This window comes from Hemicordylus capensis, chromosome 4 (genome assembly GCF_027244095.1).
Source record: "Hemicordylus capensis ecotype Gifberg chromosome 4, rHemCap1.1.pri, whole genome shotgun sequence".
Lineage (NCBI taxonomy): Eukaryota > Metazoa > Chordata > Lepidosauria > Squamata > Cordylidae > Hemicordylus > Hemicordylus capensis.
In genome coordinates, this window is record NC_069660.1 from 4933412 (window position 1) to 4951344 (window position 17933).

A 17933-nucleotide genomic window follows, 5' to 3' on the forward strand; every position below is an offset into this window, starting at 1 on the left:
GCCAACACACAACAGCACCAGAGCAATTGTCTCGTTAGCTTGGGCTTTCGGAGGCAGGAGCAGCCAGGCCCTTCCGGAGGCACCCTTGCCACGCCCGGGAGGCAGCAGCATCGGTGCTGGATGACGAGACTGCGTTCTCTTTCCATGGCGCCTTATTAAGGCTACCCCGTGAAATGGCAGGACCAACACCCCAAACCCAACAACAACAAGTATTTATATGCTACTTTCCAACCACCTTCTGCTTGTTAGTCAAGTATTTCCCCACTGAACCACAGTGCTCTGTGGGCGCCAAAAGTCGAAATCGACTTGATGATACACTTTACCTTTACTTTTCAACAAAGCAGTTTACATAGAGAAATAACCACACACACACACACGCACACACACAGATGGCTCCCTGTCCCAAAAAGGCTCACAATCTAAAAAGAAACAAAAGAGACCCCAGCAACAGCCACTGGAGGGATGCTGTGCTGGGGATGGAGAGGGCCGGTTGCTCTCCTCCTGTTCAATAAAGAGAATCAGCACTTTGAAAAGATGCCTCTTTGTCCAGTTAGCAGGGGCATCCCTTCTTGACACAGTACATTCCTGATCTATGAGATTGGCTGCCACATGATGACCATGAGCTTAGAGGACTTAAAAATGGGGTCAGACACATTTGTGGAGGACATGTCTGCCAGGGGCTGCTAGACTTGAGGTTGTGTGATGCTTCAGGTGCAGAGGAAGGGTGCTTCCGAATACCAGCTGCAGGGGAGCAACGGCAGGAAAGGGGTCAGGCCTTCATCTCTTCCTTGTGTGCTCCCCAAAAGGTCTGCTTGGAGCAGACCCCTATGAAAAACAGGATGCTGGGCTGGATAGGCCTTGGGCCCGACCCAGCAAGGTTCTTGTGATGTGAACAGAATTCACTGCCACAAGATGCAGCAATGAACATTCGTGTGGGTGGTCTGAAAAATTAAGGTCGTGGTGTAGATTGCTCCACAAGATGCCCAGTGAAGCCTCCATGATTGAAAACTCTCTACCACCTCTGGCCAAAGGCTGATCATCCTGCTTTGGCTACAGGCTTTCTTGGGGCAGACGACTGGCTAGATGGTTACAAAGGGACATTGGAAGCTGCCATATACTGAGTCAGATCCTTGGTCCATCTCGCTCAGTGTTGTCTACACTGAGTGGCAGCAGCTTCTCCAAGGTTGCAGGCAGGAATCTCTCTTGGCCCTATCTTGGAGATGCTGCCAGGGAGGGAATTAGGAACCTCCGATGCTCTTCCCAGAGCAGCCCCATCCAGGGATTACCTTACAGTGCTCTCACATGTCGTCTCCCACTGAAATGCAAACCAGGGCAGACCCTGCTTAGCAAAGGGGACAATTCATGCTTATTACTAGTGGTGTGCACGGAACTGGCGACTGCTGGTTCAAAGGTGCGGGGGATACCTTTAAGGACTGGGGAGGGTGCTCTTAGACAGACAGACAGACACACACGTTTCCCCCACTGGTGCTGTCCATAAAAATGGTTCCGCAGGATGGCAGCATTCCTCCTTGCCACCCTGGTACATCGCTCGCCATGATGTGTGCACATGCACGTGCAATTCCAGCCACTTCCAGTGTGTGATGTATGGGGCAGCAGGGAGAGGAGAGCTGGTCTTGTGGTAGCAAGCATGACTTATCCCTTTAGCTAAGGAGGGTCTGCCCTGGTTGCATATGAAAGTGAGACGATGTATGAGCACTGGAAGATATTCCCCTTAGGGGATAATGGGGCCGCTCTGGGAAGAGCATTTAGGTTCCAAGTTCCCTCCCTGGCAGCATCTCCAAGACACGGCTGAGGGAGATTCCTGCTCACACCCTTGGAGAACTTGCTGCCAGTCTGTATAGACAATACTGAGCTAGATGGACAGTATATGGCAGCTTCCTACGTTCCTATAAAGTAGGCACACTGCCATCTTCATGGACAGTGCTGGTTGGGGGTGGCGTAAGAGCACCCTCCCTGGTCCTTAAAAGGTATCTTCCCCCCACACCTATGAAGTGGGGGAACCACACTGGACATGCTAACTGGTTCCATGCACATCCCTACTTGTTACCACAAGACGAGCTCTCCTCCCTTCCTTGCTCGGATGCTGCTACAAGTTAGCTCTTCTATTTTGTCCAAGCTATTAGGAAGCTCTGGAGACATCAGAAGGCAAGGCTCAGATGCATGCAGCACAAGGAATGGAGCCTTTCTGAGAACAAGGAGGCCTGCAGTGCTCCAAGCAGACGTTTGATGCCCCTGCCAGTTTTGCAAGATAACAAAAGCATACACGACCACCACTACCCTGAGCTCTGGCTGTGTGTTCTCCACCCAGCCGGGGAAATCGAGCCCACACCCTGGATAGTTTTGTCTCCGCAGGTAGTCTCCAGTGGCTTTGGCGGGTGCACAGCGTGTCCTGGGAGAGCTGGCCCAGAGTCAAGTATGCCCGTTCCCCTGGCTACACTGCCGTCAGAGTCCTAAGCAGGACACACTTTAACCTTTCTGCTCTTTCCACAGGCCTGAGAAAGCTGGCTGGGCAGCCAGGCCTTGCCCCCTTCTTGGGGAAACTTGATCCCTTGGCTAAATTGAGCCGCTCAGCAAGGGCAGCTGGTTTCAAGATGGGGAATGAGACTCCCAGCCCCACCTGGATCCTGGCCGCTGCACCGTAACCCAAGGCTGCTCCAGAGAACAACTCCATGATGTAGTCAACAGCTTCTCAACTGCTTCTCTCAGCACTGGGGACTTCCCCGGAAGAAAAATAGATTAGGAATATGTTTTGACAACTATTAAAGAGGGTGGGAGAACAAGTCTATAACTTCCTGATTGACAGAGCCCTGCCTGTCCTTCACGGCCTCTTAAGATTTATTTAAAATATTTATAACCCGCCCCCTCCAATACTCTACTGCTCAGGGCGGCTCACAATAATAAAATAGGTACAATATAGCCCACCTTAAGTGGCACAGCGAGGAAATGCTTGACTAACAAGCAGAAAGTTGTCAGTTCAAATCTCCACTGGTATGTTTCCCAGACTATGGGAAACACCTAGATCAGGCAGCAGCAATATAGGAAGATGTTGAAAGGCATCATCTCACACTGCACGGAAGATGGCAATGGTAAACCCTTCCTGTATCCTACCAAAGACAGCCACAGGGTCAAAATCGACTTGACGGTACACTTTACACAATAAGAATAATAAAATTAACCAAATTGAGTAAACAAGTTAAAAGCCAGGTTAAAAACCACAATGAGTATTACGTTCAAATTTAAAGTTATTTTAAGAACTGAAGATGATTAAGATGCTCCCAAAATAAAGCACTTTTGCCAGCCAACAGCATGGATAGAGATCCCACTGAGCACAGACACAACCTCCTCCTTCACACATTACATGTCTGGTCTTATGGATCACTAGTATTTTTAAGCCCGTTATGATAACGGGCGCTAGCTTTCTATCCCGTCTTTTCTGTCTCTCTCTCTCTCTTTCTGTCTCTTTTTTTCCCCCTTGTCCCCTCTCTCTTTTTGTTTTTTGTTTTGTTGTTGTCTCTGTTTTTGTTCTTCCTTATTTTGCTTTTACTTTTTTGGGGTGTGTGTGTGGATGAATAACGGCCAAAATGGCCCATGAGAAGGTGGCCGCCCCCGCCTATCGCCCTCCCGCGCACCCAGCTGCCGGAGCCCACCTTACCCGCTCCAGCCCGAAGGAGAAGAGAGGAACTCGGAAACAGAGCTATTCTCTGTGTTAAGCTGCTGCCTATACTGTCGCAATGGACGCAATAGGCGTCCTTTGCGTCCATAGCGGCAGTTTGAGCAGTGACTTAGCACAGAGAGGAGCTCTGCTCGTGAGCTCCTCTCTTTTCCCTCGGGCTGGAGCGGGTAAGGTGGTCTTCAACAGCTGGGAGGGCGATAGGCGGGGGCGGCGACCTTCTCATGGGCCATTTTGGCCCTTAATCTTTTTTGGGGGGGAGCGGGGAAGGTGATTTTGGGCAGCTGGGAGGGCGGGTGAGCAGGCGGCGGCGGCGGCTGTGAGCGGGCGGGGGCCTCGTTGGCGGCTTCGCCGCCACCTCGCCCAGCTTCATTTTGGGCAGCTGGGAGGGCGGGTGAGCAGGCGGCGGCGACGGCTGTGAGCGGGCGGGGGCCTCGTTGGCGGCCTCGCCGCCACCTCGCCCAGCTTCCCTGTCCCCCGTCTCGGTCTTCCCCCGCCGCCATTGCCCTCGCCTTTTTCAGGGCGGCCGCTTCTGGTTGCCTCGGCCTCCTCTCGCCGTGCCGCAGCTCATGGCCGAGGCGGCGGCTCCGCTGCCGCCTCGGCCACTTTCCCCCGCCGCCACACACCGGCTAATGGCCGCCCGTGGCTGTGGGACACTGGTGTCTGAGGTCCTGTGTCCCTTGGGCTCTTCTGGGCCTGCGCTTCGCGCAGGCCCAGAACAGCCCAGGGAGGCAGGGACGCAGATCCCCAACGTTCCAAAGCCATGGCCACTCACTTAGCCTTTTATTATATAGGATATGGAATGAGCACAAGTTGAGTCTCCACTTCATCCATGACACAGGAAGAACATTTTTGAAATGGATTTTACATCTGTAGTCTAGAGATGTACAGTGGTAATATATTAAGCAATAATATGCAAATTAATTTTTTAAAATGAAGTCACAACAGAGGGCAGGATGCACTAGCTCACAAGTGTGCCTACATGTGAGTAAGGACCCATCACTCCTCCTGCCCCTGCACTGGGGTTTCCTTGAATAGAATTTTTTTTAAACTGTCACCCTGCATCTGGGCATTCTTCTCTGATCAGGGACAGGACAAGGCAGGTAACCGATTGGTGCTCACTTGGGGAGAGTCCGACATCAGTGCTAAGGCAAAACATGCCGTCCATGAAAGGCCTAGAATCAGTCTCTGCCTGAGAGAGGGAGCAGCAGTCCCTATTCAGCCCAGCCCCTCTCCTAGTAGGCCGTTGTCGGTGTCTCCCTTGGGTCTGTTTCTGGCTTGAGCCCCTTCGAGACCTGGGGTCCATCTTCTCACTCCTTTCGTTACATAAACTGCTTTGGGATTTTTGTCATAGCTGAGACACACTGTAAGACTGGTCCTCGCAATTACAATCTCAATTGGCAAAGCTGGAGAAGACCCTACTTGGAACTCCACCACGATTCAGAGCAGACAGCTGGACCTGAGCTTCTGAGGATCTGTGTTCACATGTGGCTCCCATCTGAGAAGAGACTATGGAAGCCACCAGGCTGTGGTGCAATGAGCTTCATCCACTTAACTGAAGCTGTAGCTTTGCCCTGGCCCTTTCTAAACCTCCATAATTCAGTGCCCGCACAAGAGGAACTCTTGTAGCTTGTAAAAGAGGTAGCCTATAATGTAACTTGTATGATTATAGCTTACCTAAGTAGTAATGGACTTTCATGGCAAACTAGCCCTATTGGGTTTAGATTAATACACATTTTAGGCACCTCCAATCCAAAAGAGTTTTCTGTGCAAAAGCTGCATCTAAAAGCCAGGCCATATAGTTTAAAGTAAACTGAAGACTGCCAAGGCAACCAAGTGGTTTAAGGGTATAGTTTATCTGCAAGCTTCATGAAAATATTTCTATAAGTATGCTAAATTTTAAAATGTATTCAGAACACATTCTAGCTTGCTTACTCTTGGCAATGTCTTTGGCTATGCACAAACCAAATGCCTTTGGTTTTGCACAAGCAGCAGCTTCTGGATGGTGGCAGCACGAGGGGAAAACCTGAGTGGGGCACAGAAGGGGTCGAGGGCACTGACAGGTGGGCAAGCTGTGTCCGAGAGCTGGCCTTGTGGTAGCAAGCATGCACTGTCCCCTTGACTAAGCTGTTAGAAGTCTTAATTTTTACCCCCAGTAGGTGAGCACACACTCCAGTTACGGAGTAGGTAGCAGAGGATGGTTTAGTTGTTGCAGCTATTTAGAGATAACACATGGAGATCCTTGTATGACTAAACACTAAATATTTATTGGTTAAATACACTTAGATAGGAAAGACCTATCTCTAATCTAAAGGACTACATAGTGGATAGGTAAGGAGAGAGAGAGAGAGAGATGTTTCCATCTGCTCTCTAGGAGGAAAGGAAGGATTGTGACTCAGCACAGTGCTGCAGAGTCAGTCCAGGGGTCATAGAGCGGGGACAGAGAGGGAGACCCTGACTCACTGTCTCTACTCCCAATGCCCCTAGTGGTCATTAGGACAGTTGGTGCAAAAGGTCGATACACTGGAAGTCCATCTCCGACATAAGTAGGGTCCACCCTGGTTTGCATTTGAATGGGAGGCTGCATTTGAGCGATGTAAGATATTCCCCGCAGGGGATGAGGCTGCTCTGAGAAGAGCACCTGCATGCAGAAGGTTCCAAGTTCCCTCCCCGACACCTCCAGATGGGGCTGAGAAAGACTCCTGCCTGAAACCTTGGAGAGCTGCTGCCAGTCAGTGTAGACAGTACTGAGTGAGCTGCACTGGACTGACGCAATTTTAGTACCACACAATTAGTGTAAAAGGACCTGGAACTAAGAATTCAGATCACAGCCCAACAGATCCAGGGATACAAGAAATGCAAAACACACATACGAAATGAGATATATATTAACCTTGACTGTATTCTGAATCATATAGAAATAGTGATTGTACAAAGCAAGCTGACTCGAAATAAGGCAGCTTCCTATGACATATCAGATTTCTGGAACAGAACTGGGGGCATGTGGGGAGCAAGTTGCTTGTGGGGGGGCACCTGCTCCCTTCTAGAGCTGCCCTTGCGTCTCAGTCCCTTCTCTTCCTTCCGGAGCCCCCAAAGGCAGCTGTGCCGAGGATTGTTCATCCCTGCTCACACGACCATCCCAACTCCCTCCAAAAGAGAAATGCAGTCAGGTTGATGCACCTTGTTCCTGAGCCAAGAACTACGAAGTCCAGGAAACAGAAGGCTGGGGAAGGATTCACACCAAAACAGAGTTACTTGCTAGGCAGCTCGAGGCCAGAAGCTGCAGTTGACAAAGTGGGAGACAAGCAGAAAGAAGAAACGGAGCAAAGAGGGACCTTTCGAAGCAGTGACTCATGTTTAGTAGGGGAGAGCAACTGGTCCTATCCAACCCACATGCAGCACCCCTTCAGTGGCTGTTATTGGGGTCTACCTTGTATTTCTTTGAGAAGCTGAGAGTCCTTTAGGGATTAGAGATCCATCCTTTCCTTATTCTTCTCCGCCACCCCCACCAATGTAAACAGCTTTGAGAAGTGGTACGTAAATAAGCAGCAGCATGCAATCTCAGCGGCCACACCTGGAGTACTGCATACAATTCTGGTCACCACACCTAAAAGAGGACATTGTAGAACTGGAAAAGGTGCAGAAGAGGGCAACCAGGATGATCAGGGGCCTAGAGCACCTTTCTTATGAGGCAAGGCTACAACACCTGGGGCTTTTTAGTTTAGAAAAAAGACGACTGCGGGGAGACATGATAGAGGTCTATCAAATCATGCATGGTGTGGAGAAAGTGGAGAGAGAGAAATTCTTCTCCCTCTCCCATAACACTAGAACCAGGGGTCATCCCATGAAATTGATTGCCAGGAAATTTAGGACCAACTAACGGAAGTACTTTTTCACACAACACATAATCCACTTGTGGAATTCTCTGCCACAAGATGTGGGGACAGCCAACAACCTGGATGGCTTGAAGAGGGGTTTGGATAACTTCATGGAGGAGAGGTCTATCAACGGCTACTAGTCAGAGGACTATAGGCCACCTCCAGCCTCAGAAGCAGGATGCCTCTGAGTACCAGTTGCAGGGGAGTAACAGCAGGAGAGAGGGCCTGCCCTCAACTCCTGCCTGTGGGCTTCCCAGAGGTATCTGGTGGGCCACTGTGTGAAACAGGATGCTGGACTCGATGGGCTTCCTTGGGCCTGATCCAGCAGGGCTGTTCTGATGTTCAATCATCCCAAAGAGAAAGCCTCTCAGCAACAAACTTTATTTTACTTAGGTGTGTGTGTATATATATACACAAAATAGTTAACTGGTGGAGATAAAACTGGTTGAGCCTTTTCAGACCAGCATCTAGCAAATGCAGGAGTGGACATGCTGCTCCCCAATCTAGTCCTTTTCCTCAAGAAGTTACACTGACGAAAGCTACCAAATGGCAAGGAGAAGAAGAACAACCCAGTCAGTCTGTATTAATATGAGTCCCCAACACACACACACAAACGTAACCCAAGGATGAGAAGGGAGCGTCTCCGCTTCTAGCGCACAGGGTGGAGCAGCGCTGCGGGTGGTCACACATCAGCACCGAAATCGCTCCGAGAAGTTGGGAGACTTTGGCACTGTCAGCGGCTGGTCGCTGGGCTTGATTTCCACACTCGGGTACTTGCGGACAGGGTTGGCTTTGTGCACCTGGACGAAGAAGAGAGAGAGGAAGGTTGGAGCGCCCAGGAGGTTTCCTGCAGCCACAGTTGCCTGCTATGGCATTTGCTCATCAGTCCATCTGGCCCTCGGAAGAGAAAAAGTGGACTCAGATTTATGGGACAGGACACAGCTCAGCAGCAGAGGATCCCGTTTACATGGGAGGCCCCAAATTCAGCCCAAGCTCCCTCTAGCTGAAACCAGGAACGGCTTGTGCCCCAACGAGCCGGGGGCGCCCACAGGAAGCACAGCTGCCTCTGCTTCCTGGAGCTGCTCTCGGACATGCCCCACCCTGCCTGCGGGCTGGCCGTTGGACAGGAGAGCGGTGCCTTCGGCCTGAGGAATGGCCAGGCTGCAGCTGGCAGGGTGGGGCACGTCAGAGAGCAGCTCCAGGAAACAGAGGCAGCAGCCAGCCCTTGAGCACCAGCTCCCCATCCCCACCTGCTGCCTGGCAGACAATACGGTGCTGTGGCCGGAGCCTGTGATGCCGGCTGCAGGTGCAGGCCTGTCTCCAGCTTTAGTCTGTTCCATAATTTGATGCACCATCTTCCAAGTGACCCAGCAGCCTTCACCCCAGCAGCCGCAGAGCACCATTGGGATGCTCTCTCCAGGAGTGGGGGTGGGAATTGACAGGAGCACGGAGCCAGCTGTGCCCCCGGCCGGCCCCTGCCCAAGGGGAACAGGCCCACCACTGCTTCCCCCCCAGTCCTGGACGTGTTCCTCAACCGCCTGCTCCTCCGGCTTGGGTGCAGAATCATCTAGAGCAGATGACCCTTCCCAGTTCAGGCATGCTGTGTATTTTGCAGGCAGGGCAGAGATCTTTGGAGCCAGCACATGAGGCTTCAGACCCAACGTTTCCCAAGGAGGGGTCTCCGAGACAGACCCTGACCAAGGCGCAGGAAGGGAGAGGCATCGGCACGCCACACACACACACACACACACACACGGCTGCTTCCTGCAGAGAGTCAGACCACTGGTCCTTCCAGCCCAGCAGCCTCTCTCCAAGGCCTCTTTTCCAACCCAGCCACCCAAGCCCAGGTAGCCAGCTGGATGATGCCAGGGGCTGAGGCCAGGAATGCCTACCGAGAAGGCAAAGGCTCTACCACTGAGCAGTGGGCCCTGTACAGCTGGGTTGAAGGCCACAGGCTGAGTCCCAGTCCTGTCCTGGGGGACATCATAAGCCAAGTACACGCTCCTCACTCCGCCCCCCGGAACCATCGGGGCTCACTCACCGTCTCTTCTCGGAGCCTGGCCAACGCCTCCCTCTCCTGCTCCTCCATGGCTTGCCTTGTGGCCTCCTGCAGCCTCGCCTTCTCCGCTTCGAGCTCCGCCAGCCGCCTCTCAAACTCCTGCCGCTCCTGGGCACGTCGCTCTGTGGCCAGCTGAAAGCCGTCAGGAGCTACAACAAAACCAGAAAGGGTCTCTGAGGTTAGGAATAGAGAGGAGAGGAGGAGCAGCAGCAGCAGCAGCAGGAGACCACCACCGAGACAGTCATGCTAAGTGCATCAGTACAACAGAAACGCCTGGCAGTTTAAATTCCTGGACCAAGTCACCATGTTCTAGCTGCAGGATTTAGCAACTTCAATGAGATTCCATAATGGAATTGCATAAATGGCCTATGGTCAATTCCCCCCCCCCCCCGCCCAGCCCCAAACTTATGCAGAAACTGGGTTTTGTGCGGTCAGGACAGGTTGTGGATATTTAAGAGCTCCTTCAAAGCCAGCCAGCTCCTGAGCGCATCTCTAGTTCTTTCTGGAGGAAAATTCTAGAGCTGAGACTATGGTGCCAACAGCTGAGGATCAGGAAACTGCCACACCCTGCTCCATGGACATCTCTGTTCCAATTGTGGATTTTGATTGTAGGCCACTTTGAGAGCCAACTTTGGTCGAGAGGTAGGCTATTAACAGGCAACACATTTTGCTGTATCATGTGCAAGCATGGAGTTCAGCATCCTCAAGGTCATTGCTTTCAAGTGACAAGTGCACAAGGGGAAAAGATGGCTGGTTCCTTATGGGTATTAGGACACCTTCTGAGAGCAGCAGCATGTGGTTAAACTTCAAGAGTGGGGTGGAGGGGCACAGAGAGCTGAGCAGATCGCCAATAGTCTGAGACCCATTACTCCATGTAGATCTGGGATCACATGGAGTGCCACCAGGCCCCTGTGCTGTCCAACGTTTTTGTAAGCGGGTTGGATGGGGGAAGTCGAGAGACACATCTCAACTCTGCAGACCAAGAAGTTAGGATGGACTTAGCAGTACATGCAAGAAGAACTGAGCTGTCTTAGTGGATGAGAAGACGGACATGAGTCAGCTGTGTGATTCAGCTGCTCATACACACAAATGCACTCTTGGGCCTCGTTAATCAGGTGCCGAGAGGCCAGATTACAAGGAGTATGAGTTCCACTCGTATTCTGTGCTGCCCAGACCTCACCTGGAATACTGCATCCAGTTTTGGGCATAGCATTTTAAGGAGAATATTGATAAAACTGGGGAAAACCGATTCAGGAGGGTGATGGGTCTGGAAGCCAAGTCCTATGAAGGAATGGTGAAGGAGCAGTGCTCTCTTTAACAGGGATTCCCAGATGTTGACGACGACAACTATCATAATGCCCAGCCAAAGGCCATTGCAGCTGGAGATGCTGGGAGTTGTAGTGAACAACATCTGGGAGAGCCAGCGTGGTGTAGTGGTTAGAATGCTGGTCTAGGACCGGGGAGACCCGAGTTCAAATCCCCATTCAGCCATGATGCTAGCTGGGTGACTCTGGGCCAGTCACTTCTCTCTCAGCCTAACCTACTTCACAGGGTTGTTGTGAAAAAGAAACTCGAGTATGTAGTACACTGCTCTGGGCTCCTTGGAGGAAGAGTGGGATATAAAATGTAAATAATAATCGCTGTTGGAATGAACACTGGAAGGGAGCCAGGGATGCTTAGCCCGAAGATGACCAAGGGGACAGCTTCAAATACCCAAAGGGCTGCCACACAGAAGGCAGAGCAATCTTGTTTTCCCAAGGCAGAGGGCAGGACTGGAGCTGAGGGCTTGAAGTGACAAGCAAGCCAACTCAGGCTAGAATCGGGAGGAATTTCCTGACTGCAAGAGCATCTGCCTCGCAGCGTGGTGGGCTTTCCTTTGCTGGAGGTTTCCAAGCAGAGGCTGGGCATGTCTCCAGCAGAGATGTTGCAGCAGATCCCTGCACTGAGCAGCAGGCAGCTGCACTCCAAGGTCTCTTGCAGTGCTACAATTCTGGAAGACTGTGAACAAATCTTTGCCGCTAGTCACCATGGCTGGCAAGAGTTACTCCAACCTGCCACAACCAAACTTAGATGTATTCAAAACTACCTAACATTCATGCCGCTCAAAAATCTAGTTTTCGTGATGTGCAACTTTAGTCTGTCTTTAATGTGGGTCCATTTGTAGTTTTGGTAAAGAGAGCCCTGAGTCAGGGACAAGCTGACATAAGGGAAGGACAAGTGGACCGTCAGGGTGGGGGGGGGAGGGAAAGAGCACAAGCAGGCCCCCCGTCTCTAGCCCGAGAATTCCCCAGAGGGTCCAGGCTTCTGAGCCATTACAGGGATGGCCACAGAGAGACAGAAGATACTCCAAACATTCATACTGCTTCACCCTGCATTGCAATACATACAGTTTCTTCAGCTTGCTAAGAGCCTTGAGCAACTGATTACTGCAAACGTGGCAAAACACACACACACACACACACACCACTGCTCTGCATTAAGTGTTTCTGCAAGGCAGTGGATAGAGCTCCAGGGAGGATTCAACCCCCCTCCTCCATCTACACCATGGGCAGGCGGGGCGGGGGGTGGGGGGAGAACACCTTCTCTTGATGCTTTTGTTTTCGGGTGGGAGGTGCCCGAGACTAGGCGGCCGCCTATTAGGGCGACCAAATCTGAGACGGTGGCTGTGCAGATGGCCATCCTCTTTCCACTCTCTTGAGCAAGCAATGCTCCATTACGCAAGCAGAGAAAGAAGTCTGCTCCGTCAGCATTTGGGCTGCTTAGCACAGGCTGCGTGCAACACACACACACACACACACACACACACACACACACACACACGGCATCTGTAGGGAGTTGGCTAAGGGAGCAAGCAAAGTGTGCCAGTGGCCAGGAGCAGCCTAATCCCCTCCTTAAAGAGCAGCTGCAAGTCAAGGCCTGGGCCTCCGAGGAGCCGAGGAAGGGGAGCTGGCAGCTGGTGCCGAGCTGGCAGCTCCTGGCCTGCGCTCGATTCCTGCCCCAACCGAGCCCTCCGTCAACAGACGGGTGGCCCCACAGCTGCCCCCAGCGCAGGCAAGAAGGGCTGCCTCCTGCCGCTCCCTCCCTCCCCCCCTCTGGGCACAGAAGCCGCCTGTGCTGAGGTGGCTCACCCAGCAGCTCTGGTGCAACAAGGCAGCCTTGCTCCGGACACCACAGGGCTGGGCTGGCCGCGGAAGCCTCACCTGCAAGGGGCCTGTTGTCCTTCTTGGGCACGAAGGGCTCCTGGTGGGTGACGGTGCTGGGCTGCGCCTTGAAAGAGGCCGCTTCCTTCTGCCGCCTCATCTCTTCCCTGAGCTATGTTGGGGGACAAAGCCAGTCAGGAAGAGGCCGGCGGGGGGGGGGGGGGCGCTATCCCACACCCCACCCTGCTGCCGGGGCAGGCGGAGGCCTCCAGAGGCACAGGCCGCCCAGGAGGGAAGACTCCCGCTCAGACCCCCACCTCCCGCAGGCACTGCTCCAAAGGCTGGTCCATGCCCTGCCCTTGCCAAGTCTGGAGGAGGTGCCTGTGTCTTTCAAGGAGCTGGCCATGATAAAAACCCATCACATTTACTCATGGTTAAGTGGTTTTCAGGTGGTGTGTATTCTAAATATTTACATATTATTATATGTTTTTCGTCGTTTTTGTTTTGTTTCCCAAGCCACCCTTGAAGCATGCTGAAGGGCAGCGCAAGTGGGCAGAGACCAAGCCCACATTCTCAACTAGACCTGTGCCAGATACGAGCCGCACATCTCTTCCAGACTTGGTGAGAGGCAGGTGTGTTTTGTACTTGAGTCCCTGTATCCAAGCAGAAGATGTCTCACATGGACCGGTCCTAAGCCTCAATTCCCCATCTGTACAAAGGACATAATGACCTGCTCCACAGGGTTGTTGTGAAAGTGCTATGCATCACAGAGCTCCCAAACATGGAGTCTCAAGATCCGTGTCCTCCTCGGTTACACACAAGAGGAGGTCCACTTACACAACTAGCCCCAGGGCGGCAGCCATCCAACAAGAAGGGCTGACGTTAAACACTCAAGACAGGAGTGCAGTGGTCATAGATCTCTTGGCCGGGAGACTGAGGCCACGAGGCCATCTCCCACAAGAAGACAGGCATCCCCGCAAGAGAACCACTTCCAGAGCAGCAGTTGGGTCAAGTCTTGTGGCAACTGGCTAGTCTTTAAGGTGCCACAAAGGCGATGTCTCCACCCCCAAGCGAGTCTTTCATCCCAGCACGAGAGCGTTCCGTCTCAGGACCGTTTTGAAGTCCACATCCGACGGGCTGTATCACAATGGCCCTGCCCTCTCATAGGAAGATCGGAAGCTGCCATAGACTGAGTCAGAGCATTGGTCCATCTAGCTTAGTATTGTCTACACAGACTGGCAGTAGCTTCTCCAAGGCTGCAGGCAGGAATCTCTCTCAGCCTGATCTTGGAGATGCTGCCAGGGAGGGAACTTGGAACCTTCTTCTGCTCTTCCCAGAAGAGCTCTTCTCCATCCCCTGAGGGGACTCTCTTGCAGTGCTCACACTTCTAGTCTCCCATTCATGGAAGGGAGGAGAATGAGAAGGGTGACCCTCCCAGCCCCCTAGCTCTGCAGCCCAGCCCCCTCACCTGCTGCCGCCACATTTCCTGCCGCACAGCCCCTCGCTTGTCCACCGCCAGCTGGAAGGGCTCTGGCTTGGTGGGACTCTTGGCCTTCTTCTCTGGCAAACTGACGTGATCGAACTGAGGCGGAGGCTGTGCTTTGAACTTTGGCACCTTCCAGGAGAGAGGGAGAGAGAGAACGGACACACACAAAGAGATCAGCAATGCTGCTGAGCTGAAGATTTGGGTTCTGGCTATACGTTCCATGCATCACACGCAAATGGAAGGCCCAGCTCGAGACGTCTGAAAGCTGCCCCAGAGACAGGCAGAGGAAGCGGGAAGGGATCGCAGAGCTCCTGGCTGCCGCCTTCCACCCCTCCATCTATTTCGCAGCTAGCTTTCCCTAGGGACTGCAAAGGAGAAGAGCAGGGAAAGCTAGCTGCTCAGGGAAAGACAAGGCATGGAAGAAAGGGGCCGGGGGTGCACAACAGCCTCCTGCTTTCCCTGCCTGCACATCTTCAGAGTTTTGACAGAGTCTGGCTTGCACATGGCTACTTTCCGAGCAATGAAGGCAAGGCATAGCCAGGATCCAAGCAACAGGACAATGGCACAGACTTCAGAGGCATGCAGGGGTGTGACCAGATCCTCCCAGTCACACAAAGCAGTTGGCCAACAGAACTAGTCCGGACTCCAGCATTCGAGGTCTAGCCATCCAGAAGGGGAGGCCTGCAAGGCACTGGGGTTGCTGGGCATCCAAGGGCACCAGCACAAGGAAGCAGGAAGGACCTGGGCACTCGTGATGGTTTGGGAAGGAAGCCCCTTGGAAACCCCCAGTAGTGGGAGAAGCAGAACGCTAGCCACTTCCCTACAACTGCTTTAGGATCTGTCCACAATGCAGACAGCAGAGTCAGCAGCAGGAAGGCATTTCCAAGGAGCCCTGGACCTCAGGTTGGAACCCCTCACCTTCTCTGAGGACAAAGTCACTCCTAGAAGTCTGGCCATCAGGAGTCCTCGGTCTCTAGCCGTATCATCAGTCAGAGACATCAGATCTTTGAGGCCACAGAAGCCAAGGATCACCTTTCCTTGGTTGGGGCCAATTGGCCAAGGGTCTGCTATTTCTCAGTCTTGGGTACTGGATCATAGGAAGCTGCCTTCTACCGAGTCAGACCCTTGGCCCATCTAGCTCAGCATTGTCTACCCAGACTGGCAGCGGCGTCTCCAAGGTTGCAGGCAAGAGTCTCTCCTAGCCTGATCTAGAGATGCCAGGGAGGAAACTCAGAACCTTCTGCATGCAAGCAGGCAGGTGCTCTTCCCAAAGCGGCCCCACCCCCTAAGGGGAATATCTTCCAGCGCTCACACGTATGTATCTACCATTCAAATGCAAACAGGGCAGACTCTGCTTCACAAAGGGGACAATTCAGGCTTGCTACCACAAGACCCTGCCCAATAATGGTGCAGTGGGGAAATGACTTGACTAGCAAGCCAGAGGTTGCCGGTTCTAATCCCCACTGGTATGTTTCCCAGAAACACCTATATTGGTCACCAGCAATATAGGCAGATGCTGAAAGGCATCATCTCATACTGCACGGGAGATGGCAATGGGAAACCCCTCCTGTATCTTACCAAAGAACATCACAGGGCTCTGTGGGCGCCAGGAGTCGACACCGGCCCAACGGCACACTTGACCTTTACCACAAGACCAGCTCTCCAGCGTCAGTCTCCACAGGGCCCCTTCAACCAGGGGAGTGTCTCCCCTTTCCTGGGAGACAGCCCACCCCTCCCCACCCCTCTCGCCCATACCTCTTCCTTCTGCAGCTCTTCTATCTTCTTTTCCTTCTGGAGCAGCTTCTCTTTGTCCCGGGAGTCAAAAGAGAAAGGACAGACCTCCACCTGCCTCGGCTCTGCCGCTTTGGGCTTGAAGGGCACCCCGAAGTGGGGCATGGGCCTGGCTTTGACCACCGCCACGACTTCCTCTTCCTGCAGGAGGAGACAGCAAGGTCAGGGTTGTGCCACGGAAAGCAGCACGGAGCACAGGAGCCAAGCCTGGCCGGCTCCCTCCCAAATGCTGTGAGGAGGAGAATCTCTCGTGGGGCTTCTTAAGAAGGCATGGGAGCTCCCAGCAGAGCTTGCCAGTGTCTCTACATCAGAGGAGAGGCGATGCCCAGAGAGGTGAAGGTCCCAGGGTGTGAAGAAGGAGACGGTGCCTTTCCAGTCCTTTGCCTCTCCAGCCATGCCTGTGTCACTTTCCCACTAGCACAGGCACTGACTGGCAGCACACGTATAAGCTAGAAGCAGCCACGCCGGAAGCACCACGGCCCGAGGAGTGGCTACGTTCGGGAAGCCACCCCAGAGGGGTCAACTGCTACGTTGATGGAAGGAAGGAAAAGAGTTACCTTCTCCTCTTCTCTAGCCAGGCTGCTAGCTTTGTTCTTCAGGGAAAAGGATGGCGACTTGGGAATGGTGATGGGCAGCGGCTTCTTCTCGGGAACGCCCTGCAGGGAGAAGACACCCAGCTGAACGCAGATTCTGAGGTCCCAGGGGAATTTGAGAAGGCTCCGCCACAGCGGCAGCAGTCTGAGAAGCATCACCCTCCTAAGCTGCCTGCCGGCAAGAACGTCAATGGTCCACTAGAAGGCCCAAGGAAATGCACGTCTTTTCTGTTCTGTTTCAGGAGGGGACATATTTTTAAAGATCTTCATTAAAGGCAAAGTCACCTGCACACGGATAGCGCTTTGCAGAGGAAGATGACCCAAGCATATCCACTTCCATTCACTTCTTCAGTACACAATGCAAAACTAACCCCCCTCCCCTGAGGTGGGGATTGTGTGCCCCACAGAGGTCATCATCTTTCCCCACAGCCTCCCCAGCTCAATGCTGACCCCAAGGAGTTCCGCTAACATCCAAGGAATTATGTTGAAATGGTAGCTTTCAGACATCAGAAATCCCTTTGCATGGAGGGATTTATTGCCCCCCCCACACCCACACACACCAAGCATGGCAGGGGATTCCAAGGCTTGTTCAGGCCTCCTCATTTATTTCGACGAAAGCCGTTTCCCTTGAACTAGAACATAAGCTTAGCCATGATTAACTTGTGCTTAGCAAAAGGGTGCTCTGCAGCAGCAGCAGCACCCGCACCCCAATCATTCCCTTGGACTGTACACGGCAAGGTAAGACAATCTGCTTGAACGGCAAGTTCGCCGTAGTGTGTCCTGCCATTGTACTGTTCCCTCTCCCTCTCTGTAAGCCACTTTGAGAACTTTTTTGTTGAAAAGTGCCATATAGAATAGTAGGAAGACAGAGATGCAAGTCGGGAAGTAACAGAGGCTCGCCTCTACCATGAATTTGGAGGGTTGGGCTTAGCTGGGGAGCCACAGCCTTGGCCCCCCCACATCTGCAGGACAAGGAGAAGACTGGCCTACTTTACAGGGCTGCTCTAAGGATTACAACCAGATCTGTGGACACTTGAAAGCACTACATAAATGCCCAAACATCATTATTTCTATATCATTTTCCAACAAAATAAATTTACCAAAGCGGTTATTTTATATATTATTTCTCACTGGAGAACGCTTGATAGGCTCCCAAGGAATCCCTGGGTTCTATGAAACCACTTCAGAGGGCAAGTATATGGACATGAACGCAGAGCACGGAATCAGCCGTCTATACAGAGTCACCCCAGGCCATGTTTAAGTTGGCTTTCTCTTTCAGCAAACAGTCTGCCAGC

General features: G+C 52.7%; 1 protein-coding gene across 3 annotated transcripts in view; it reads right to left on the reverse strand.

Annotated features, from left to right (window-relative positions):
• Nucleotides 1-7934: 7934 nt before the first annotated feature.
• The window catches only part of TPX2 (TPX2 microtubule nucleation factor), a 31414-nt gene continuing 21415 nt past the window's right edge, over nt 7935-17933 (reverse strand). For all 3 annotated transcript variants that reach the window (XM_053248808.1, XM_053248809.1, XM_053248807.1), the window contains exons 11-16: nt 16603-16701; nt 16010-16186; nt 14237-14383; nt 12829-12940; nt 9611-9777; nt 7935-8369 (exon numbers count right to left, since the gene is read on the reverse strand). In XM_053248808.1, coding sequence (XP_053104783.1) covers nt 8259-8369; nt 9611-9777; nt 12829-12940; nt 14237-14383; nt 16010-16186; nt 16603-16701 — 813 coding nt within the window. In that variant the 3' untranslated portion in view covers nt 7935-8258. The remainder of the gene's footprint in view (nt 8370-9610; nt 9778-12828; nt 12941-14236; nt 14384-16009; nt 16187-16602; nt 16702-17933) is intronic.